Raw genomic sequence first — 25,409 nt, 5'->3', positions numbered from 1 at the left:
TGGCTATGTGAGCAACAACTTTTAATCGAAATCAACAAACTGTTGTTCCATTAATGGTTAATAACGTTTAATGTATTTAGGGATTTATCAAAAGACAATTTTACACTTAATGGCACAACAGTTTGTTGATTCTGGTTAAAAGTTATCGCTTAAAAAGCGATGCAGAACAAACAAATAACATTTCTTTTTTTTATTTTTTCTCTGATTTTATTTATAAATATATTTAGGGCTTTATCAAAAGACACTTTTACCCTTAATGGCACAAAAATTTGTTAATTTCGATTAAAAGTTGTCGCTCACATGGCCGAAAGGACTAAAAGTGGAAAAAAAAATCAAAGTCATGGACTAAAAGTGACAAAAAAATCAAATTCAAGCACTATTTATGTCAGGAGTGAAAGTCGTGTATCTAAATTGACGGAGACACTAAAGTCATAGGACTAAAAGTGGAAAACAATCTTTTATAAATTAAATGAAGGATTTATCAAATTTTTTTCTTTATGTGTTAGTTGGGTAGCGGTTTAGAGAGTTGATTCAAACATCCTATCATAAAAATTTAGCTTTGTTTGATACATAAGTATAAGAAAATAAAGTTGAAAATTCAATTTGCTACTAAGTATAATTTTTGGCGTAATGAGGAGCGCTTGATCATGACAATTTATATCAGAGTAGGATATACTGTTGCAACATATCAAGGGAGCTATTATTCGTAACAGTAATTTGGAGATTGTTGCTGCGAGTAGTGGACTGCTATTCATAGAATCGGAGTAGCCCATTGTTAAAAAAAAATGAAGAAAAAAATGTTATTGCAAATATAAGTATAGAAGGAATAAAAATCAAAATATACAAATATTATGAAACATATATTAAAATTTGATAGTGATGATGAAAAGTTTATGGTATTTAGGAAAGAAAAAAGGAGTTAAAGTTTAGAAGTTAGAGATCAAAAGTTCATAGAAAGAATAAAAATTAAAATATGTAAGTATTTATACAAATATTATGAAACATATAGTAGAATTTGATGTGATAGATGGAAAGTTTTTCATTGTTCATGTATTTAGAGAAAAAAGTTTGTAGAGAAAGTTTGGAAATTATGAGAAGGGTTAGTTTAGAAGTTTGGGGTCTGGATGATTGATTTCAACTATTTATATTATAGAAGAAAAAATTTACAAAAGTTGTAGTTTGACAGATTTTGAAAAAGTCAATAATTTTTTGAATACTAAGATTCTGTTTGGCAAAGTTTATTTAGAAGCTTATAACTTATTTTAAGCTAATAATAAGTTATAGGCCCTGTTTGGTAAATAATCAGCCTATCAGCCAATTTTGGCTTATTTAACCACTATTAGTTGTTTGGTTAATAAGCTTTTTGTAACTCCAAAATACTAAAATTCAAAAGGCTACTCAAAGCAGCCTTTTCAATTAGCTTTTTGAGAAAAGAAATTATACCAAACAGCCATCAGCAAACAGCCAAGTTATCAAACAACTTTCTACAATCAGCCAATATTATCAACAAATAATGGCCCTGTTTGGTAAATAATCAGCCTATCAGCCAATTTTGGCTTATTTGACCACTATTAGTTGTTTGATTAATAAGCTTTTTGTAACTCCAAAATGCTAAAATTCAAAAGGCTACTCAAAGCAGCCTTTTCAATTAGCTTTTTGAGAAAAGAAATTATACTAAACAGCTATCAGCAAACAACCAATTTACCAAACAACTTTCTACAATCAGCTAATATTATCAACAAATCATACCTTCTAACCCAAACAGCTAACTCAATCAGCCAACAACCATTTACCAAACAGGGCCAATACCTTATAACCCAAACAGCCAACCCAATCAGCCAACAGCCATTTACCAAATAGAGCCATAAGCTATGTTTGGTAATGTTCTCAAAATAAGCTAGTAGTTTAAAATAAGCTAGTAGCTTTTTAACCTTTTTTCATCTGTATACTTATTATTTTAAATAAATGACATCCTTTACATCTCCCAATTAAAATCCTTTTAGCCTTTTATCTTCAATATATTTGGTTGCAATTTCAATTTCACATTTGTGTTTGAACATTAATTTTTGAATGAACTAATCTTATGAATTATAAACATTTTGTTTTACTTTATATATTTTCAAATATATGTTCTTACTTTATATTTTATTAAAATATATTGATTTCATTATTTTATATTTTAATATATAAACAAACCTATTTAAATTTAAAACTATTTAAATTGGATGAAGGTGCTCCTTTTTAGTATTTTTACATTTATCAGCTTATCAAAAATCTAATTTTACCAAGTACTTTTAAGCATAACAACTAGCTTAACAACCCTTCAGATTTCAGCTTCGAGCTTATAGCTTTTCAGTTTTAGCTACTTTTTTAGCTTTCAACTACCTTTTCAGCTAGGTTTGCCAAAATAGACTCTGTTTGGCAGAGCTTATTTAAAAGTTTATTATAGCTTATTTTAAGGAACTAATAAGCTATAATCTCTGTTTGGTAATGTTATCAAAATAAGATAGTAGCTTAAAATAAGAGCTTATTTTGAAACGCTACTTTAAGTAGCTTTTCAAAAATAAGCTAGTAGCTTCTTAACTTTTTTCCATCTTTATCCTTTTTATTTTAAATAATGACATCATTTACCCTACCCAATTAAAACTCTTTTGACATTTTCAATTCGATCAATATGTTTCGTTGTAATTTTAATTTGACATTTGTGTTTGAACAATAATTTTTGTATGAACTAATTTTATGAATTATAAACATTTTGTTTTACTTTATATATTTTCAAATATATGTTCTTTATATTTTTATTAAAATATATTGATTTCATTATTTTATATTTTAATATGTAAACAAACCTATTTAAATTTAAAACTATTTAAATTTTATGAAGATGTCCTTTTTAGTCTTTTTACATTTATTAGCTTATCAAAAAGCTAATTTTACCAAACACTTTTAAGCATAACAGCTCTTCAGATTTCAGCTTCGAGCTTATAGCTTTTCAGCTTTCAGCTACCTTTTCAGCTAGATTTGCCAAACATAGCCATAGCCATAGCCATAGTCTAATTGTAAACACTTTTTTAAAGTAGTTTGAATCGAATATCGATAGACTTTTAAAGTTTTTATAAAAGTTTAGATCGAACACCACTAGACGTTTAAAGTTTTTAAATGATTTTAAAAGTCTATACAAATCTAGATTGAATACACCCCCTAGTTAAATTTTACCAACTCATCCATACAAATCTAAATTGAATACACCCACGTAGTTAAGTTTTACCAACTCATCAATTGTCATAAATATCACATCTACTATACTAATAAGAGCCAAAGAGAGTTAGGCCTAAAATGGGTAGAAAAAATGGCGGTCAAATTATTTAATCAAATGGATGGTTCAGATGAATTATTTAATCAAATAGATGGTTAAGATAATTCAGATTAATATTATTAATAGAGATTACCTAATTTAACCTTACTTTTATGATTATCCGTTAAGTTTTTCGTTAAATATTCTCTTATCCGTTAATATTCCGTTAACTTTTAACTTACCCATTAATTTCTATAAGAAAGATCTTAGGTTCAAACCTCATCTCAATCAAATTTGACATAATTAAGTTTCTCACATTATTTTACTCTTATTAAATTAAATAAATTAGTAGATACAACAAAAAATGATACATATGTATTTCTTTAATTTAGAATTATGTGTCTACAATACCTTTATTTGAAAAAATTATTCATTATCAAAAAATTAAATTAAATAAGAGAAATAATTCCATTAGTTATATTGTCTTTATTTTCTCTCATGCAAAGATTCTTTACATTCAAATTTATCAATTGATATTCATGACATTGTCCATTATCTCATTTTTACAATATCTTGTAATTAAATATCAAAGTTATAATACAAAATAATGTTATATATTTATTTACCAAGTATTTTATTAATACTATGAAAAAAAATTTAAAATAATTTGAAACTAATTATATTAACTACTTAGGGATTGGTTGACAAAGAGAGTACTCAAATAATAACCTAACAAATTGAAGCGGAATCACTCTATTTTACTCTTATTGAATTAAATAAATTAGTAGTTACACAAAAAAAAATGATACATATATATTTCTTTAATACCATGAAAAAAATAAAAAAAGAATAGTTTGAAACCAATCATATTAATTACTTGGGGGATTTGTTGACAATGAAAGTACTCAAATAACCCATTACCCAACAAATTGAAGCGAGAAACTACATTTTAATATCTTTGGAATACATAATATTTTAAATTTTCAAATTTTTATTAATTTATTTAATCTTTTTTCTTAAACTAGGGATTTCTTTATCCACAATAACTCATTCAACAATAATGGTTGAACCAAATGAACCCCAAGCAGAACACTTAAAGGAAAGTTCATAGCTCCTATATCATAATCTCATTGCATGACGTTGTCATCTATGCTACTAACAATATCTGAATTGCAAATAATGCACTACCAACAAAAAGGAAGAGAACAAATAGTAATGATGAAGACAATGACAATGTTACTCAAAAGAGAATTAAGAGCCACTTAGAAAATTCAAATTAAAAGTAGTATTTATTTAGACTATCATTTTTAGACCAAATATTTAGACTATCGATTTTACAAGATTGCAAACATTTATTTTAGTGATAATTATAATGAATTTTCTATATTATCTTGGATTCATATACTTTGAGTTAGATATTTAAATTAAAAAAAATCGACATTCAATTACCCATGTATAAACTTCTCCTATATAATCTTGCATTGATATACTTTCAAATATTTATTTAAATATAAACATTGGGCATTAACCCATTCGCGCAATGCGCGTATAAAACTAGTTATATTAATAAGAAGACTTATACCAAAAAAAAAACTTAATTTATTTTAATAGAAAAATGGTTAGAACATGATTTTTATTTTCGATTATAACTATTTACAACAATACTCATATTTACTACATACTACTTTTATCACAAGTTGAAAATACTAATTTTTATTATATTAAAAGTAATTATTTTTATTTTATTTTATATTAATTATTTTCATATTTAAAAATTAAATTAATTATTTACTTATTTTAATTTTAATATTAAGCATTAATTTATTCGTGTAATACGCGTATTATAACTAGTTTACTATAAGAACAATTTGTTTAAAGAATATCATTTGACCAAACATATCATTTGACTTGATTGATATTATCACCTCTTAAAATAAACAAGTCCTATACCATCCAATCAAACACATACTATATACAATATTAATTAATTATGAGTATCTGTAATAATTTAAGTTTTTAAGAGATATTCCTTTTTATCTCATTTTACTTATTCTATTTATCATAAGTGACCAAAGGCTTGTGGTTGAGTGGTATAGTCGTGACTTTTTAAATGAGAGGTCTCAAATTTGAACTCCAGTGTGGAGCATTGACTCTACGTGCTTTTCTTGATGGGTTAGGTTTTTTTTTTATTATTTTTTTTATTTTTTTTATTTAGAAAAGTATATATATTTTCCCTTGTCTCATTTCACCTATTTAATTACTCTTCAATGACCAAATAAAAAAATTATTTCATTTATTTTCTTTAACAATTTTTTTATAATTTTTAAATTTAAATTTTTGTATTTGATAGAACTTTTATTATAGTTTTTAAATATATACATTTATTCATTAATACGGAGTACTAATTATTTAATAAAAATAAATTTTTAATAATTAATTTATATAAAGGAATAACAAAACAAGAAAAAAAAAGCTACATAAAACATGACAAAGTTATATTGTCTAGTTATTAGAAGCAATTGAATAGCCCCTAACACTCCAAAACAGTGTTGTAAAAATTCCGTCTAACGTATCTCCATAATCGGTGGTCTAGACGGTTGGCCGGCTAGGCAACTGCCTAGGCTACCTAAGCATTGTCTAGGTTGCCTAGACGCTGACCGCCTAGTCGGCTGGTTAGCTATTTTTTTTAAATGAGTTATTTCACTCAAAATGACATCATTTTGAGCGAAATAATCCTAAATTGTTCGAATTCTAGATCATTTTTAGGCTTATTTAATATTTTATTATTAACTATTAAAGTATTAAATAGTTTATAAGCATCCAGCATTAAAAAAAATTTAAGAAATTTTAAACAAATTTTAATAAAATAAAAATAGTAATACACGTGTGCCTAGGCACCCTAGGCACTCCCTGACGACCGAGGAGCACATAGCGATTTTTTCAACCATGCTCCAAAACAAAAAAATAAAATAAAAAAATAAAAATCGAACCTAAAGAAAATTTGTGTAGGAATTTAATTTACCAATAAATTTTCATAGCTAAATCAATAAAATCTGCATGTATTTAAGTTCTAGATAGATTTTAAATTCATAGGTTCATATTATTGTATTTTCTTATAGTGTGGTGGGTTATCAAAGATGTGGAGACCAAATGATCAATTTTTAAAATTATTCATTATTTAATTTGCACTGGGATTCTTCTCTGATGTATATATTTAAAATTGTAAATATATTGAGTTAATCATGGTTAAGCTTGGTAGCTGCTCTTCAAATAGACTCAAGGTGAAGTCACGTCTTAGCTTCCACCGACTATATAATATTTGTCATTAACAATTCTAAAAATATATATTAGAGTGAGACAAACGTAAGGCACCAATTAAGAAAAAAACAAAGAATAAATAAAATGAGTGAGATGCGTCAGGTGATTGGTGGTAAGGATATGTGACAGGCGCGGGGGCATGCCGCACACGAGAGAGAAGACATGGGTCATGCTGTCAATCAACACATTTCTAATTTAACCAATTAACCATACATCACATTTGGAGTATCTATATGTATACTCAAAGAGTCAAAGCTAAGCTTGCATTATACAAGCATTCCAAGAGCCTATTATTATTATTATTATTATTATTATTATTATTATTAATGTAATTTTTAAATATTGCTTATTTGCTTATAGCATTTCTATTACTTGCTCACAAAGTCTATTTATTTGACAAACCAAATCATGGAATGAAATTCCTATTGTATTATTTGTTCATTCCATTCCCTATTAATATGATTCATATATATGTCTCAAAATGTATTCTCTAAACCATGTAAACATTTAAACCAATCAAACACATAACATGTGGTAAGCATTAACTTTACTAACCTCAAGCCATAATTTCTTATTGGTGGCGTTTGAGTAGTCACATGTCCTACAACAAACTGCAACACTCCTCGAACTGCTACCAAAGAATTAACCTGAACATGGTAGTTTATTGTGGTATTTTCTCTCACTTCAACTCAGTGCTCTAGATGATGTATGAGTCGTTAACTGACCCGTGAGAGACTCAAGTATCCATTATAACTACATCCTACCAATATATGTAATTGATCGAATATTCCTAAGTTATATATTATTGACCAAACTCATTAATTATAAAAGGCTCACCCAATATATAACTTAATATTATTAATATAGGGTGTCTTTGGTTCATGGGCTTCCACGCCATGAATGTGAATCAAAATATCAATGTATTATGAATAAGTTACTTTAAATCTGATAATGTAAATACGCGGATAGACGGTCAAAGTACTCTTATTGATAATAGATCGGATACAATATAGTTATCTTAATCAGTAACCCAGTCTACGTGACAGTGGGTCAGAGGCTTCCGAGCTACTTAGCTATTTATCAGGGAAAACAACCAAAAGTCTTACACTTAGAATTAAATGTGATATTTATAGGGTGTCGGGGGACAAGTGCCGGTCGTATGGCATGATGATAGCGTGGCGGACATGCACGGGGCTAAACGCACGGGATAACCACACGGGAATGAGCTCGGTCCAGGCAATCCAAGTACCCACGAGGGATGGGCTCCGATAGGCTTTCTCATGCAGAACGGTCCCGGTTAAGTTGACGGGATAGATCGGTCAAGATTTAAATAGTATGAGGTCAGCTCGGCTAGGTTACCCGGTCTAAACTCCGATCATTGTACACTTGGAGTAGCCCGGGGAATAATTCTCGTCAAAATCGCTTATTGATATCAATGTATTGCATTTTTATTTTAAAAATATAATTTATCATTAATAGTTGTTGGTTATTGTGGTGTTTATATTTATTTAATTTATATTTATATTTATATTTTTAATATCAGCATAACTGCCTAGAGTTTGACATATGAATTGACTATTTGCTTAAGAGACACACTCATATTATTAACACCTTATGTTTATTATATTTTTAATATTGAATTATTTTTAACTATTATTTCTTTATAATTATAACAATATTAATAATAAAACAAAAAATACTAGTTAAAAATTAATTTATAATAACACAACGATAACAATAAACTATAAAAGTATTTAAATATATAAGTACTCCGTAAATAACACATTTATACTTATGCCCTTATACATCATTTTACATGTAATCAACAAATTGACCAAACACTTTTATATAACCAGGTAATACATACTATCAGATGGTCAAAATAGCTGACCCAATAAGCTATCAGCTAACAACCAATAATTGTCAAATACCGCCTTTAAAATTATTTTGTATATCAATCGATCGAGTAGAAGTATCAAACTAACGAATTAGCCCGAATTGAATCCAGTCCAGGAACAACATGTTTGGCTTGGCCCAACCGACCCATTTGCTACACTGGGCGAACTTGGACTAGCCCGTTTTATACTACGGACATGGCCGTACTTTAATTTTTTACCCATAGATCAGGTCAGCCTGTTGGCCCGTGAATTGAAAAAAAAAAATTGATGATATACATATATACTCTAATAGAGTAATGACTCATGAAATTATTACAATTAAAAAGTGTGATACTAGTTTATGCCTATTAAATTCTTATGTATTTAGTTATTTACTATTTAGCTAGTTAACTACCTAACTAGCATACTAATTAGTAATTAGTACCTTAAAATATTTTAAAATTGTAAAATTTTATTTGTTTCAAATTTTAAAAAATTACCCTTACTATTTTTTTTTTGAATACTACTAACTCTATTAGAATGCAGTATCTGTTCATAGCTACTTTCTTAATTTATTTTAAGCACAAGAGTCAATATTGACTCCACTGAGGCTCGAATCCACCACCTCCCGTATAAAAGGAAGGGTTTGATGCCACCGGACTACAAGGTCCTTGACACCCTTATTATTTAGTAGTTAGTAGTTACAATTTGTAAATTTATTCTTAATAATGGTATTACACTATTAATTATTGATTTCTTTATTATTATTATTTAAATAATTCTTAAGTTAAATTAGTTAAAAATAAATATGTTAACTTGTAAAACTAATTTAGAAGGAATACATAACTTTTTTTGTTGTTGAAGATAAAAACTTAATGCATTAAATCACGTGAAAGACAGTTTACAAGGAAACTAGGCGGGATATCAAACCATTCCCTACAACCTGACATGGAAAAGGCCTCTCTAGCAACAGAGTAAGCGGCACAATTCGCAGATCGCTTGACAAAACGGAATTCGACATCATTAATCAAAGATGCCAATTCTTTAATATCATCTACTAAAAGTCCAAACGTAGAAAAAAAGGAATTAGAAGAAATATCATGAAAGACAATTTGTGAGTCCATTTCCACCTCAACATAACTTAAATTAGTTGATTTGTAATTTTTAATATTTTAAGAAAAAAGGTCAAATAGGCACATAAACTTTACACCAAAAGTCAATTAATTAAGTACCTAAGTTTAAAAAAAGTGTAATTAAACCCTCAAACTTGTTAATTTTGGTCAAATAAGTCAAATTTATCAGTAACCAACAAGTTACCGATAAAATCTTACTGGAAAACATCTCCATCAACCAAAAGGTCGCCTTTTCTAGTAGATGGCGACCGACGACAACCGAGTCGTCGTCGGTCGCCGGATTGTTGCTGAACTAATTCCTAAACTGATATGACTTGTAATAACATGTCATTTACCAATTTTTGAATTTTATTGCTCAATTTGACATGTTAAAGAGTATAATTGCACTTTTTAAAAGTTTAGGAATTTAATTGACTTTTCATGTAAAGTTTAGGGGCTTAATTATTTGTCCTTTTTTCTTAATATTATTATTTTTTATTTATAGGACTATAGATTAGATCAGACTTTAATTTTATTTTGGAACTGGAACAAGTTCGATCCGATCTTTAATTGGATTGAGCCAAACAGACTAAGTAATGAACTGACCTAAGCCTATTCGTTTTACTATCAAATAATGTACATTCAGTATAAAAAGAATTTATTTTTAATATATTAAAAATGTACATTGTATTCAGAGAATGTTGTATAATGTATATTTAGTACACAAATAATGTGCATTTAATATATTAAAATGTATTTTTTATTATAATCCACACAATAATTTGCCTTTTACCCCTCTATAACCAGGTTTTAAGTTTTTAAAACTAGACTGTTCAAAAAAAAAAAAGTTTTTAAAACTAGAAGGTTGGAATTGTAATTTAGCCTGAAAAAGTCGTTTGAGCTTCCCTTCGATGGCTGGATGGGGCAACTGGCATTGGCGCGTTGGCTCATTATTAAGACATTAACTAAAGGCCACACTCCCTCACTATCCAAAACGCAAGGAGTCCACAGTCTGCAGTTGTGCACCCAATGGCCGAGCGCGTCGTTCTCACGTCAGCAATGGCAACTGCTTCCATGGCCTCTCTCACCGCCGCCACCTCTCGCCTCCTCCCGTCCGCCTCTATCGCAGTCGCCACTCCCACCACCGCTTCTTTATCGCTAAAATGCTTCCGATCCTCACTTTTTCTCTCTACGGTCTCCCTCTCTCAGGTATCTTAACTTTTTTTTTTCCTTAACCTATGCATATGTAAATCTACTTTCTGATATCGAATTTCGACTTCTTTCCAGAAGAGAGCGGCGGTTCCACGGTTGAGCCGAAGCTTTGGCTCGGTGGTGTCGCCGAAATGCTTCGCTTCGAATCCCGATCAACTGAGGAGTGCGAAAGAGGACATCAAAGAGCTACTTAAGACTACATTTTGCCATCCTATTATGGTAAAAATCCTTGAATGTCTGTTATTTATCTCGCTAATAATTTAGTAATCCTAACTATTATATTGAGTGTTTATATATATATTGTTACCGATTTATTTCTGCTGTACCGGCTATGGTAAAAATCTTTGAATAGTTCATAGTTATCTAGCTAATAATGTGGAAATGTTGTTGTAATGATGATACACACACAAACAGACATACTTTTGGACAGACTTATTTATACGGTGCCTGCTATTGAAAGTATTGCATCATTATTTTTATCTTTTATTTATTGTTAGTTAAAAGCCAAATTGTTTTGAAGTTTATCTACTGCGGAAGCTATTGAAAATATTGCACATTAACTTCTATATAATGATTAAACACACAGCTAATGTTTGCACATCCCTTCTAGACTAGTTATATGCCCAGAAACAAACAAAATCTCTTAATGCAAATTCTAGAATCCTGCTTTAGTGAGTGTTTGAACTGCTTTCTTAGGGCCATCTAAGGCCAAAATCAACTTGGCCTAGGGTACCTAGCACCTAGGTTGAGTTTTACAACACAAGGAGTAAGTTAAACAAGCACAACACTCTGGCATTCCAATGAGAACACTTTAGGCTAAAGTACTCTATTAGTCTATTTACAAAAGGTCATTTGGTTATACAGTTCCATAGTTTCTATTTCATGAAGCACTAGTTGATTCAATCATGGTAGTAAAGATCAATACTAGGAGCCAACTTATTTTCTGCCGTGTAATTGGCAACCTTGGGACGGAATTCAAATCTATTATTTTTTTGATGTTGAAAGCAAAGAAGTTAAATCCAGAATCACTAAATATATAACCTTTTGGTTATTTGGTAATGATGCCCTTAAAAGCATTTTAAATACAACAAGCATGAGATTTCTGTGTTGAGCCTTTTATAATATGCCAACAAATGATCTAAACACTTGGGGAGGATGTGAAAACCTACATAGGAGATCCTTTGAAGGGTGAAAGGGGGAGAGGGTGTGGTGTGGTTTGAATAGCAGATGATGGGTTACCTATTTAATAGGATGGTATTTTTATAAGCAAAACTTTATTATCGGTATCCATAGGAGTCTTAATCTTCAACACTAAAGGTTAATAATTTTACTTAGTGACTGGCTGACTGCATCCTACTTTATAGCAATGTTGCATCATCTGTTAATGAAAATTTATTTATCTTAATACTAGGGTTGCTAGTTGAAGCATTAAATGAATTTATTTACTATTGCAAAGAGCAAGAGATTAAAAAGTGCAAAAAAGGAGTTAATTCCAAGAATGGTCCCTTGACTATTGGGATTTATCAATTTTTATCCTCGATTTTCAATTTGACCATAAGTGGTCCCTTGACTATTGATTTTGTTCCAGATTTTGTGATCCAGTTAAATATTTGTTTATGAAGAGTTAAATTTAAGGGTAAGAATGTAAAAATTGGCTTGTTATTGAGATGGGCAAAATGCAAATTAGGTTCATAAACTCCATATACTAGTTCATCACTTCATCATTAGTGGGAATGTGAAGAACATGTTGATGCATAAGCCAATTTGGGCGAGGCTATTGATAAGTCTCTACCCCAAATTTGAGGCGATTATATCCTTTATTTCAACACCCTTAAATATGCAAATTTGGAGAGGCGATTTTGTTAGCTAATATTTACATTCTTACCCTTAAATTTAATGCCTATTAAACACATATTTAACTAGAGAACTAAATTTGGAACAAAATCAATAGTAAAGGGACCAATTATGGTCAAATTGAAAGTTGAGATAAAAATTGGTAAATGTCAATAGTCAAGGGACCATTCCTGGAATTAACTAAAACAAATCATATTTGTTTGTGGATGGTTTTGATCTAGATGTAAATGCATTGAATGTATTTGGGTTGCACTATTTTAAATTTTTATTTTATCTCTTTTTTAAAGAATTATACTGGGGTTGCACTGCTTGGTGCTTCTAATAAATTGATCTTATAAATAAAGCAGTAATAGGTGATTTTACTAACTCCATGTGATGTCATTACATGATTGTTTGCTGCCATAGGACTCCGCTGTGATGTGGAGCACTGGAGCTAGATTGTAGCACATTAATTGTCTTGTACTTCTCAATAAATACAGGTGCGCTTGGGTTGGCATGATGCTGGTACTTATAACAAAAATATTGAGGAATGGCCAATAAGAGGGGGAGCTAATGGAAGTTTAAGATTTGAGATTGAACTGAAACATGCAGCAAATGCTGGTTAGTCTTGATTTTAGGATTTCTATTTCTGCTCAACTTATTATGTTGCCTTAACAAACTGTCACTTCAGGTCTGGTAAATGCACTTAAACTTCTACAGCCAATCAAGGACAAGTATTCTGGTGTGACTTATGCAGATTTGTTTCAGTTGGCTAGTGCTACTGCTATTGAGGTGGTTTATCCATTTTGATTCTAGTTTAGAAAATGTAAATGTATAATGTATTCACTTGGTTTCTTAAAAAAGTATAGGAGGCTGGGGGCCCCAAAATTCCAATGAAATATGGAAGAGAAGATGTCTCTACACCTGAACAATGCCCAGAAGAAGGGAGGCTTCCTGGTGAGATAATTTAAATTTTTTTTTCTTGTTTATTGTACAATACTCTGAGCTTTTACAGTGCAGAAGCAAGACTACCATGACATTGTTACACATAAATGTTAAATTCAAATGGATACAAATAACAAAATTGTGAATTTTGTTCTGGTTATAAGCCAACGCAGCATAGTAAATAAAAACAAAACATTATGATTTCAGAGAATGGAGTAAATGGAGAGAATCTTTATCACCAAGCTCTAGTTTCACTTTGGTGGAGTTATATAAAACTTCAGACATCTTCATGCAAGTTTATAGAGTATCACTTTGAATGCCTGAGTAGTTGTGTAAAACTTCAGACATCTTCATGCAAGTTATATGTCCATTGACACTCGGGGTGTACTTTGCAACTGAATGAACTTTCCAGGGATCTTTATGCATCAAGTCATCAAACATTTAATCTACATATATGTAGAAATAAAATATATGCTTGCAAATAATGCAATCAGCATTTTGCAATAATAGCTAGTTTAGTTTGTTTAAATATGCTTGTTCCAAGTGTTTTTTCATGTTTAATTTGACATTTATAGTTTGAAGACTATTTTGATGTCAATGCAATGGTTTTAAGAAGCTTCATTTCTCTATTTCAGTTAATTGTATGGCTGTAGGGTGAGTAGTTAGTGTTTGTATTCACATGCAATTCGTTATCTACATGTCTCCATTCTTGAGAAATTTCCTATTGCACTTTAATTTACATTCTAGATGGTCCATTACCTTTTTTTTTAAAAATAAATCTAGTCTGAACCTTCTATTTCCGAAGCCTAACCTTCTTGTTTTCATGTAGCAATATTTTTTTTTTTGCAATTATAGTGCTTTTGCAAATTGCAACTTACTTATCTTCATTGCTTAGATGCTGGTCCTCCTTCCCCTGCTGGTCATTTACGTGATGTCTTCTACAGAATGGGACTGAATGATAAGGTGAGATTCATTATCACTGGTCAGATAGATATTATATTGGGTTAGGCTTGCAATTTGATGCATATGGCCCATTATGTTTCATACTGGCAAGCTTGATTGCTTTTCAGGAAATTGTTGCACTTTCTGGTGCACACACATTGGGACGTTCTAGGCCAGAGCGCAGTGGCTGGGGAAAGCCAGAAACAAAATACACCGTATGAATGTCCTAATTCTCTATGCCAATAATGTTTGATGATGATTGCCTGATCATTATAGTAAAGTGCTAAATGCATCACCAAAATGTCTGCAGTGCATTTAGGATTTCTGTAGCCTAGTTTTGTTGTTGCAGTCATGACATTCACTAACAAAATGATTACTGTCTAATATTCTGTTTGTTTGTTTGTTTGTTTTTTTTTTTAATTTTTTATTTTTGGTTATCATGATAGAAAGATGGGCCAGGTGCCCCTGGAGGTCAATCATGGACTGTGAAGTGGCTGAAGTTTGACAACTCTTACTTTAAGGTTCAGTAACAATCCATTTTACGAAGAAAAGAAGGATTAAAGATCTGATCTATTGTTAAGTCTTATTTTATAAATGTAGGATATAAAAGCAAAAAGGGATGAAGACCTCCTAGTTTTGCCCACAGATGCTGTTCTTTTCGAAGATCAATCCTTTAAGGTGAAATAGAGTAGATTGTAACTAATCTGTGATTTACTACATGATGGAAATTATGTACTTTTTAAACTTGTAATTAAAAATTTACAGGAATATGCTGAGAAATATGCTGAAGACCAAGATGCATTTTTTAAAGATTATGCAGAAGCCCATGCCAAACTCAGCAATCTTGGAGCAAAATTTGATCCTCCTGAGGTTTGTTTAGCTCATTTATTTTCTCCTTTTATTATTATTATTATTATTATTATTATTATTATTATTATTATTCCAATATTAGAATTTAGAACTATTTTGATAGACAACTTTGTATTGAACCTTGACTAAATTCTCACTGCTCAATCTATAATGAATGTTTTGATAAACTCATCCTAATCTAATAATATAAATGAATTGCTGCATTTTGTTTTCTTCCTGATTTATAATTGGATGGTTCTTGGAGTTTTTTCCTCTATCAACTGCACACACCAACTCATAACCTTAGTTGAAAACCTTACTACATATTAGAAGCCTTTATATATATATATATATATATATATATATATATTATTTGGGTTAGTTTCTTAATTAAATTGTGATTTTGGCCTATGTTTCAATTCCTTCATTTCTCACAGACTGACACCCCACTAGCCACTAGGATTGGCCAAGGCCATGATTGGCCCTTGAACTGGTCCAACAATCCCTGAATGGTATTTCCAAAAGCTATTTTGAATGGGTTTGTTTTTCAAAGCTGTTTTGAGTTATTTCCAAAAGCTATTTGAATGGGTTTCTTTTTCAAAGCTGTTTTGAGTTATTTCCCAAAGCTATTCGAAGTTGCTTATCAGAAAGTTGAAAGGGAAAACCCATTTGAACTGTTTTGAGCTAACAAGGAGCTAATTTTAAACTGATCATCATAGAAGTGTTTATTTAAGCTGTTTATCCAACCTTATGTGGAAGTTTGATCTCATTCCATTACTACAAATCTTATCAATTTTAGTATGGTAAATATTCTAATATATATGGAATTTTCCTTGGTCAGGGTTTTTCAATTGATAGTAATCCCACAGAAGCTCAACCAGAGAAATTTGTAGCAGCAAAATACTCATCTGGAAAGGTACTTTATATAAGTAGTTCCATAGACTCTCTTTTCAGCATCACTACATCCACTATTGCCTGTTATACCCTGGTTAACAAAGTATATTAGCATTTAAATCATTTACCTTTTTTATGGTTGCTGCAGGATTAAAATACAAGTTATCTTTTCTTCTGCTGTTTCTTTTGATTACACAAGATGAAGCTATTACCAAATGTTTTGTACCCAAATCTAAAAACTCTGAAGTCTTTATGGAGGAGAGAAGTAAATTCAATAAATGTTCTGTATTTGAATTGAATTGCAGAGGGAGCTGTCAGATGCCATGAAGCAAAAGATTCGTGCAGAATATGAAGGTCTTGGGGGAAGCCCAGATAAGCCTCTTCCAACAAACTATTTTCTCAATATCATGATTGTAATTGGTGTTTTGGCACTTTTAACATCTTTGCTTGGAAACTAATAATCCCAACATGCGGCCTTTAAATACTGTATAGTGTCATTGTACACTAACCCTTCATATTTTACCAAGTAATTGAGTTTTGGAAAAGGTAAGTAACGTTTTGTGGAAAATATAAATGATTTTTGTTTATCTGGCATTGTGGCTTGATAGTTAATCCTAATTATGCTTTTTCACTAACCCTTAATCTTTTACTTGGTGATTTTTCCCTGGAAAAAGTATTTACACAAGGAGGAAAAATAAAATCTATTCTGAAATTTAGTAGCTGCCGAAGATCGTGTATAACTTAACCATATTATAGTAATATATAGTCTCTTCAGTTAAGTGTTACCAGATTTGTATCATCATCGGAAGAATATTATTTACTCCGTAGATTTTAGTGGGATTAACTACTCTAGCATTGGCAAAAATTCATTTTTGGTGAATAGAGACTCTTAACTGTTGCCAATGATCTTATGGTCAAGCGTCAACTTTTTTAAATGGGAGGTCATGAGATCGAGAATCAGTGGAAGCAGTATTGATGTAATAGAGTTGATATTACTAAAAAAAAAAAAAAAAAAAAGACTCCTCACTGTTTATTTTTACAGTTTGGACTTTGGATGTACTGAAAATTGAACATCTGTGGGAGACTGCGTATTTTTCACTTAGCATGGTGGTTCATGTGTAAATTCATGTCTTGCGTTTGTTTTCCTGTCGTGTAAATATAGGGTATTAACACGTGTTACCTATACACAAACATGATTCATTAAGCTTAACGGGTCAATAATGCATACACAATAACACACACAAACATGAATTTATAATGGGTAAACATGACACAATAAACTAACGAGTGATGCAAATAAATTTGTTAACCTGTTAGCTTTTTTTGTTTTAATTGACAATTTATCTATTTATATGATGTTACATTAAAATTCATTATAAATTACATAAAACATATAATGATATTACACTAATACAAATATAAATTCTAGTTTTATATGGGTATTAATAGTTATTATGGTTATTATTGTTGTTGTTGTTAATATTATTTCAAATAAAAATATTTAAATAGTAAATGTGTCACGTATCAAGTAACATGATAGTGCAAATGTGTAGACACAATAACTGTAATGTGTTAGAAGAGTTTATACAAATTGTAGAGAAAACATTTTCAGAGTATCTAGTACAAACTCAAAATTTTCATCATTTACTTTGAATGTCATTGAATACAAAAGGTACAAAACTTGTACTTAAATATTATTTAATTATTTTTTAGTTGTATAAAAATTATATCTAAATAACTAGTCTAAGACCATAGTCTCTAAGTCAATAATAAGTATAAATAATTAAATTTATTTAAGTATTTGTACTTTATTAGTAAAGAAGTAAATTAATTTTAATTTTAACTAAATTACAAAGAAATATAATGAAATACAAGTTCTTGAGTACACAAAAAAAAAACATAATAAAATATTATCTAGGTTTATTAATTTCATTTTATCTTATAATTTTTCTTTACTAATCTACTAATATAATAAAAGTCAATAAACTTAGACCTATAACGGGAAGTAAAAAAATGTGAGTCCAATTATTTGATGAAATGAATCTACTAATATACTATACAAATATAATAATAGCCAATAAAGTTAGACCTATGACGAGAACTAAAAAATGTGAGTCTAATTATTTGATGAAATGAATGGTTAATACCATTTTGATTTTAGTATTTTTTTTAATTATTTTTTTACTTTACCATTTATTATATCGTTTATTTTTTAACAGTCCTATAAAATAAAAAATTTATTTTGAACAACTTTTTGAATTTTAGCATTTTGAAATAATAAACTATTACAAAAAGTTTTTTTTTTTTTTTGAGACAACAATGCCTCCATAGAAGCTCGAACCCACCCCTTTCACATGGGGTGAACCCAAGTGCCACTAAACCACAATGTCGTTGTCAAACTATTACAAAAAGTTGATTAACCAAACAAATAAAACTATTTAAGTAAATCAAACAATTAAACAAGGTTACCAAACATGCGTTTACCTTAGGGTCCGTTTGGAAAGCAGGAAAATAACATCTGGAAAATATTTTCTGAAAAATGAGTCATTTTCCGGAAAACAGTTTCATTTCCACTGTTTGGATGTATTATGGAAAACTGTCTTTGTGTGTTTGGTTCATTTTTTGGAAAATGGATATAATTGTATAATTAAACATTGTAATTGTTTTATTTAAAATATAAAAAATTATAATAGTTATTAAAATAATGGTATTTAATAAAAAATAGAATTTATAAAAAAAATACTCCGTAACAAATAAAAAAAATGTAGCAAAGGTTTTCGGCAGTTTTCCCACCTCCTTGGTTCATGGTCATGGGTGATATGACTTGGTTTTGGTCGAAAACATGCGAAACAACTATTCTGGTCATTCCCTAAATGACTTATGAAAACAATTTCGTAAGTCATTTTCCGGAAAAATGAACTGATTTTCCTTGGTCAACGGAAAACATTCCGGACGTTGTCAAACACAGAATACTCAGAAAACATTTTCCGGACGTTGTCAAACACAGAAAACTCGAAAAACATTTTTCGGATGTCATTTTACGGGTTATCAAACACACCCTTATTTGATGAGGGTGTTGTCGTAATTTTAGGTGGGGGAGAATCATCTGCTCATAGAATCCTATTGCCTGCTGCATTGCGGAGTATATATAGAGACTGCTAGAGAGAAATGTAAGGAAAAGATATTTTTCAGATTGCATAAACAGCTTGCGAAGATTCAGCAATGGTGACGACGATTAGTGCTAGGGTTTGGAAATGCCGCAGCTTAATAATGGTGGCGGTGATTGCTTTTGCTCTGTTCGGATCCATATCTTGTACAACTAGCAGCAGTAATGGGAGTTCATCTTCGGAGAAGGAGTATGTTGTCACTCTGGAGCGCTCCAATTTCTCCGATTTCATCTCCAAACACAAGTTCATCGTAGTCGAGTTCTACGCACCTTGGTATTTCCCTTCACTTTTTGCCACACTGTTTTGGTTTGATTTGATCTAAATTCTGAATTCTGAATTCTGAATATGAACTGTTCAAATGTGCATTTTCCATTTCTCCGTTAAATGAAATGCAGATAACAAATCATGGACCTTTCCCTCGTTGAACTAGCTCTTGAGAGATTGCTAGAAATAGATACATTTTTTTCTCCGTTGGACATGTTTTATTGCTTTGGAATTGTTTTGTGTATTTTTGTCCTAGTTTATGTTGAACTAGCTCTGCAGTTGTAATTTGGATGGTTGAAGTGGTTCACCACACGTACAATACCTATGTTTATTATTATTATTTTTATTATTATTATTTTTTGCATTGTATATAGGCATATAGTAGACTAGTAGTGCTTCCTTTTCTGATAAAATGCTTGTCAATTGCTACATAGAATGTCCACCTGGGATATTTTTTTTTGGGGTGAATTTGTTAATTCCTTCTCCATTTTTTTTTTGTTTTTTTTTTTTGAATATTAAACAGGTGTGGCCATTGCAAGAAACTTGCTCCAGAGGTAACACCACTCCTACATATCATATATCTTCTACACATATTGTCTTAGTAACATGAAAATTCTATATTACTCCCCAGTATGAGAAAGCAGCAAAGATTTTGAATGAAAATGACCCACCTGTCATCTTGGCCAAAGTTGACGCAAATGAGGAGAAAAACAAGCCTCTTGCTAGTGAATATGAGATCAAAGGTTTCCCTACAATTAAGATCTTGAGATATGGTGGGAGCGTTGTTCAGGATTACAAAGGACCTCGTGATGCTGATGGGATTGTTACTTATTTGAAGAAACAAAGTGGCCCTGCATCTGTTGAAATAAAATCAGTTGATGATGCTGCGGCTCTAATTGATGGCAAAAAAGTTGTTATTGTGAGTATTTTATTCCCTCCCTCTCTTTTGCCTTGGCCCCTATTTCTTTGTGCTATATTGCATGTTTTTGTGTATTACTGTTTGGTCCTTGAAGAATTTGTAGGGTAATGAACAAGGTTTAACTATCCTGTAGGTTGGGGTATTTCCAGAGTTCTCTGGAGAACAATTTGAGAATTTCACAACACTTGCTGAGAGATTGCGATCTGACTATGAGTTTGGTCACACCCACAATGCTGAATACCTTCCCCATGGGGACACATCTGTAACTGGCCCTGTTATCAGGCTATTCAAGCCTTTCGATGAGCTTTTTGTAGACTTTAAGGTAGTATACATGGTTTTGACTATATTTAATTATATTGGATACACTTACCTTAATGTTTAATCTAGATATGTGTGTTTGTTTCAGGTGTTTGATGTAGATGGCCTAGTGAAGCTCGTTGAAGAATCAAGTATTCCCACTGTAACTCTCTTTAACAAAGACCCGACCAACCATCCATTTGTTATCAAGTTCTTCAACAGTCCCAATTCCAAGGTTCATATGCTCTCCATACTTGCATTTCAAATTGGTACCTTTTATGTGTCAACTTTTGAGCTATAACAAACAATTTATCGCATTTACTGTTGTCTGATTTAACTGTGTTATTAACAAGAGTTTCATATGTGAAATTTTTCTTTGAAGAATGTGCCAATTGCACTATAAAAGACAGGCTGGTCCAGGATCATCTCATTTCTTATATTCTTTCTATTCTCCTTTTGCATAGCTTCCTGATAAATCTTACTTCATTTTTTTTTGCTCATTGGAGATTGCACCTGTTATCTTTTTTGTGTTCTCTTTATTCTAAATTGTCTGAAGAATGTGTGCTTTGTTCACTTCCCTACCTCTTCTTTTACATCTGGCATTAGTTTATTTATAAGATTACTGAATTGGCAGGCTATGCTGTTCCTAAACTTTAGTAGTGAGCTAATTGACACTTTCAAATCAAAATATCACGAGGTAGCAGAGCAGTACAAAGGAAAAGGAATTAGTTTTTTAATAGGTGATGTAGAAGCAAGTCAAGGTGCCTTCCAGGTTAGTATACCAAATTTTGCTTCTAAAATTCACTCATATAACTTCCTTGACTGATATAATGTCTTGTGTTTCAATGAACAGTTCTTTGGGCTTAAAGATGACCAGGTGCCACTAGTTATCATACAGACCAATGATGGAGGGAAATATCTCAAGCCAAATGTAGAGCCAGACCACATTGCGCCCTGGGTAAAGCAGTTTGAGGTAATGATATCAGTTTTTTCCTGTTTCTTTTAAACTAATGGTTTCCCCAAGGACTCCCAACATTTGCAAATCGTTATTTTATTTTATTAGAAGCATAAGAGGAATTTTTACTTTTGATCACTATTTGCCATCCCTTTTCCCATTGAAAGACATTATTTTTCTCTCTAAACAAAGATCCTATTTTGCCTTATATCAAATTCATTCCAAGAAGGCCTCAAATGGCGTTATTTAAAGTTGAACAGGAAGCAATGAACAGTTTGTTAATCATTTTGCAGGATGGTAGTTTACAACCTCACAGGAAGTCGGAACCAATCCCTGTGGTTAACAATGAACCTGTTAAGGTGGTTGTTGCTGACAGCTTCCAAGATATGGTATTCAACTCCCGGAAGAATGGTCTGTCTAATTTACTTTCATTTTCATCTTTCAACCATTAGTGAATTACATATCTGGAGAGGTTGTCTCTTTAGATAAACATTAAACAAATGAAGTTTGAAATTAGAGGTGTGAATTGGATCTATTGCTTGGCTTTGTTTAAAATATATGGTTTTAAAAATGAAAAGAAATTTTGATTTAAGTGTTGCAGTGATAGTCATTATATGGTGTGATAAACTGTGGATGTATGAGCATTGTAATAGTTAGTTGAAACTTGTAAATTTATTTGTTATTATTTCCATTCATCTCTTAGGGTTGGTATGTATCCAAATACTAGATGTGATCTTATCATGCTATGCTGTTCCAAAACTTTCTGGTATCATGTGTATGATAGCTGTAACGTGATTGGATGTCCTTTTTTTTTTTTTAATACATATTTTCTTTCCTATTTGTGTACACATTTCATGTTCTATTTTTGCAGTTTTACTCATACTAATAAGAAGGTGTTTGGCAGACTTGTATTTTGACTAATGTATCAACATTTTGCAAAATTTTCAGTTTTATTAGAGTTTTATGCACCCTGGTGTGGACACTGCAAGAAGTTGGCTCCAATTTTGGATGAAATTGCTGTTTCATTTGAAAATGATTCTGATGTTACCATTGCTAAGATAGTGAGTCCCTCCTGAAATTTATTTGTTTTGGATTCAGTAATGAGTACTTATTTCTTTTTTATTTCGTCCAGTCACTCATGTCTGACTATTATGCCACTTATTAATTTAAATAGTTTGATGCTATACTAGTGTTAGGTATATGATAACTAAATTCTTTATTTCAATTTCCATTGGCTAAAGTGTTTTACTTTTTGCCAAAAACAGTAGGATCATTGATTTCTTTTTCTTTTTATTCTGCTCTTTCTTTATGCTGTTATTTTATGCTTCCTTTTATAGTTTTATGAAGCCTAGCTCTGACTATAGTTGGATTTCTCAACATAAATAGCTCCCTCTTTCCTCTGGAGACAATAAACTTGTTTATGTTGAGAAGTCCAACTATAGTCAGAGCTATTTAGAATTTCTGAATGCATACCAATGTTTCCTTTAGATTAATAGATTCTAAGAATTCAGATCTGTTAATATTCTTCTGCTTTGTAGGATGCTACTGCAAATGATATACCGCGTGAAACTTTCGATGTCAAGGGTTACCCAACTCTTTATTTCATCTCAGCTAGTGGAAAAGTGCTGCGGTATGAAGGTGGTAGGACTAAGGATAGCTTCATTAGTTTTATTCAGAAGAATCGGGATAAATATACTGAACAATCTTCTGTCAAGGAGGAGTTATAATGAAGGTAACCAAGTTCTGTTGCTATTATTTTATTATCAATAACAGTTAGACATATTTATTGGGAACTTCTCCAATACCTTTTGCTTTAATGCCTATTTGCCAAAAAATAGGAAATAAGGGGGCTTTTTTGTCACCTACTTGTTTCCTTTTACTTCTCCCCCCCTCCCCCACACCCACCCAAATAGCCCTGCTTTTTTCCCTATTTAGAAAGAGTGATGGGAGTAGTACAATATAGCTAAGGATATTTTTTTAGTTACAACTTTAGGTTAATGGTGGGCTATTCCCTTGATGGTAATATTAATTTAATATATTTTATATATGCATAATGAAAAGGTTTAAAATGGCATGCAGATCATTTACCAATCACTCAAGCTAGATCAAATTGGGGTTTAAAGAGTAATGCAAGCCAAATCAAATGTAGTGGTTAAAATATTGATACGGAGTATTACATTTACATTTTGTACACTGATCTATGTGGGCTGGAGACTATTATTGCTGTTCTATGTAGCAGCGAGAACCAATATCATCAATGCATTATTTAGGGAAAATATATAATTATTTTGCTCATCACTGTTTTAAGAACTTGATGTGTTCATTTGGTTTCAAAATAATTGCCATTTATATTTTCAATGACATATTCAGGAGTTCCAAGCAACACATGCATTAGTGCATTACAACTGATTGAGGAAGGGGGTAACATTTGAAGTATTTCATTTTGAGTTTTATTATTAATATATGACCAAAATACCCCCAATTTGGAGCTCAGAATGCTTGAAAATTTGCAGCATTGCTACCTACAACCAGGGTGCTGGTTATTTTGCAACCAAATCAATGCTTTACTGATTGTTTTTTAGTTTTATTTAATGTTTAACTTGGCCAAACTTTGACCAAAAAGCGTTAGTTATATAGGTGGTCAGCATGCAAAAGCTGTAATTACAATGCAATTTTCCCTTTTCTTTTCAACTGTTGTGCATTAATTACTCTAATTTGCTACTTGTTGGCAGGATGTAGATCTTCATTATTAAAGGTTATGCATGCGATCTTAAAGGCTATTAGCTTTGTGGGAGGCTGACCATTGAAATCAGTTTCAGTTAATCTGTCATCTACTGTTGTTATGCTTGCCTTCTGCTCAACCTTTGGATGGAAACCCCAAAAACTTTAATTAAGCTGGAAATTTGTTTGGATAGTTGCTTTTCATAACAGTTTTAGTGAGGAAGCGATGATCGAAGAGTTAAAATATAAGCCATTTGCAGGGTTTGTATTTATGAGATGATAGTTATATTTCAAGTGTTATCCTAATGCAAACTAGTTTTGCCTTAACCTCTCTTGCAAATTTTGATGCATCTTTTGTAAGAATAAAATGTTTTATGCCATTTTTTACATAGATAATTTACTACAGCGTGTATAACCTGAAGATACTGGTCTGCAATGATTTAGATGCTGCACGGATGGCCTGCTGTTCCACCACTATATTGTATGCATGCTTTGGTGTAAATTATATCTTGGACTAGGTCTACTGCTCTACTATGTGATTGTAAATTTTAATTCAGATTAACATATTATGAACTTTTAGTTAACTAAATGCACATAATAATTGAATATATTTAATCTATTAGTTGAAAGTACATAACATGTTAACTGTATATACATAATTTGGATCAGCTTTCACAATGCTCATAGTGGATTTTGGCCCACCATATAACTGTTGATGTTTTGGCTTCTTGGTCCTACCCATAGTTTTGGTTTCGTGATACACATATATACGTATTTGATAAGGGTTATGCTATTTTTCTTTTTTTTTT

At 31.0% G+C, this 25,409-nt stretch overlaps 2 protein-coding genes across 5 annotated transcripts; both read left to right on the top strand.

Moving 5' to 3' along the window:
* Positions 1-10,569: 10,569 nt before the first annotated feature.
* On the top strand, positions 10,570-16,864 carry LOC116002721 (probable L-ascorbate peroxidase 6, chloroplastic/mitochondrial). Of its 4 annotated transcripts, XM_031242890.1 has the most exons (13): positions 10,572-10,811; positions 10,890-11,033; positions 13,148-13,268; positions 13,339-13,439; positions 13,517-13,604; positions 14,488-14,555; positions 14,663-14,749; positions 14,981-15,055; positions 15,135-15,212; positions 15,300-15,404; positions 16,225-16,299; positions 16,426-16,438; positions 16,583-16,705. In XM_031242890.1, the coding sequence occupies exons 1-12, from the start codon at positions 10,632-10,634 to the stop codon at positions 16,429-16,431; spliced, it is 1,128 nt and encodes a 375-aa protein (XP_031098750.1). In that variant the 5' UTR covers positions 10,572-10,631; the 3' UTR covers positions 16,432-16,438; positions 16,583-16,705. The 4 variants fall into 4 exon arrangements, with proteins under 4 accessions (XP_031098748.1, XP_031098747.1, XP_031098750.1 ...); XM_031242888.1 differs by lacking the exon at positions 16,426-16,438 and having other exon boundaries at positions 10,570-10,811; positions 10,893-11,033; positions 16,583-16,864; XM_031242887.1 differs by lacking the exon at positions 16,426-16,438 and having other exon boundaries at positions 10,571-10,811; positions 16,583-16,864.
* Positions 16,865-19,429: 2,565 nt separating this feature from the next.
* LOC116002969 (protein disulfide-isomerase) lies at positions 19,430-24,989 on the top strand. The gene is made up of 11 exons (XM_031243157.1): positions 19,430-19,717; positions 20,232-20,262; positions 20,340-20,627; positions 20,761-20,949; positions 21,034-21,159; positions 21,559-21,696; positions 21,778-21,897; positions 22,173-22,290; positions 22,828-22,940; positions 23,418-23,611; positions 24,612-24,989. The coding sequence occupies exons 1-10, from the start codon at positions 19,500-19,502 to the stop codon at positions 23,604-23,606; spliced, it is 1,530 nt and encodes a 509-aa protein (XP_031099017.1). The 5' UTR covers positions 19,430-19,499; the 3' UTR covers positions 23,607-23,611; positions 24,612-24,989.
* The last annotated feature ends 420 nt before the right edge of the window (positions 24,990-25,409 follow it).

The sequence above is a fragment of the Ipomoea triloba genome, chromosome 13, assembly GCF_003576645.1.
Source record: "Ipomoea triloba cultivar NCNSP0323 chromosome 13, ASM357664v1".
Taxonomy (NCBI): domain Eukaryota; kingdom Viridiplantae; phylum Streptophyta; class Magnoliopsida; order Solanales; family Convolvulaceae; genus Ipomoea; species Ipomoea triloba.
The sequence above is the reverse complement of the archived record's forward strand: the minus strand, read 5'-3'. Positions and strand labels throughout refer to the sequence as shown.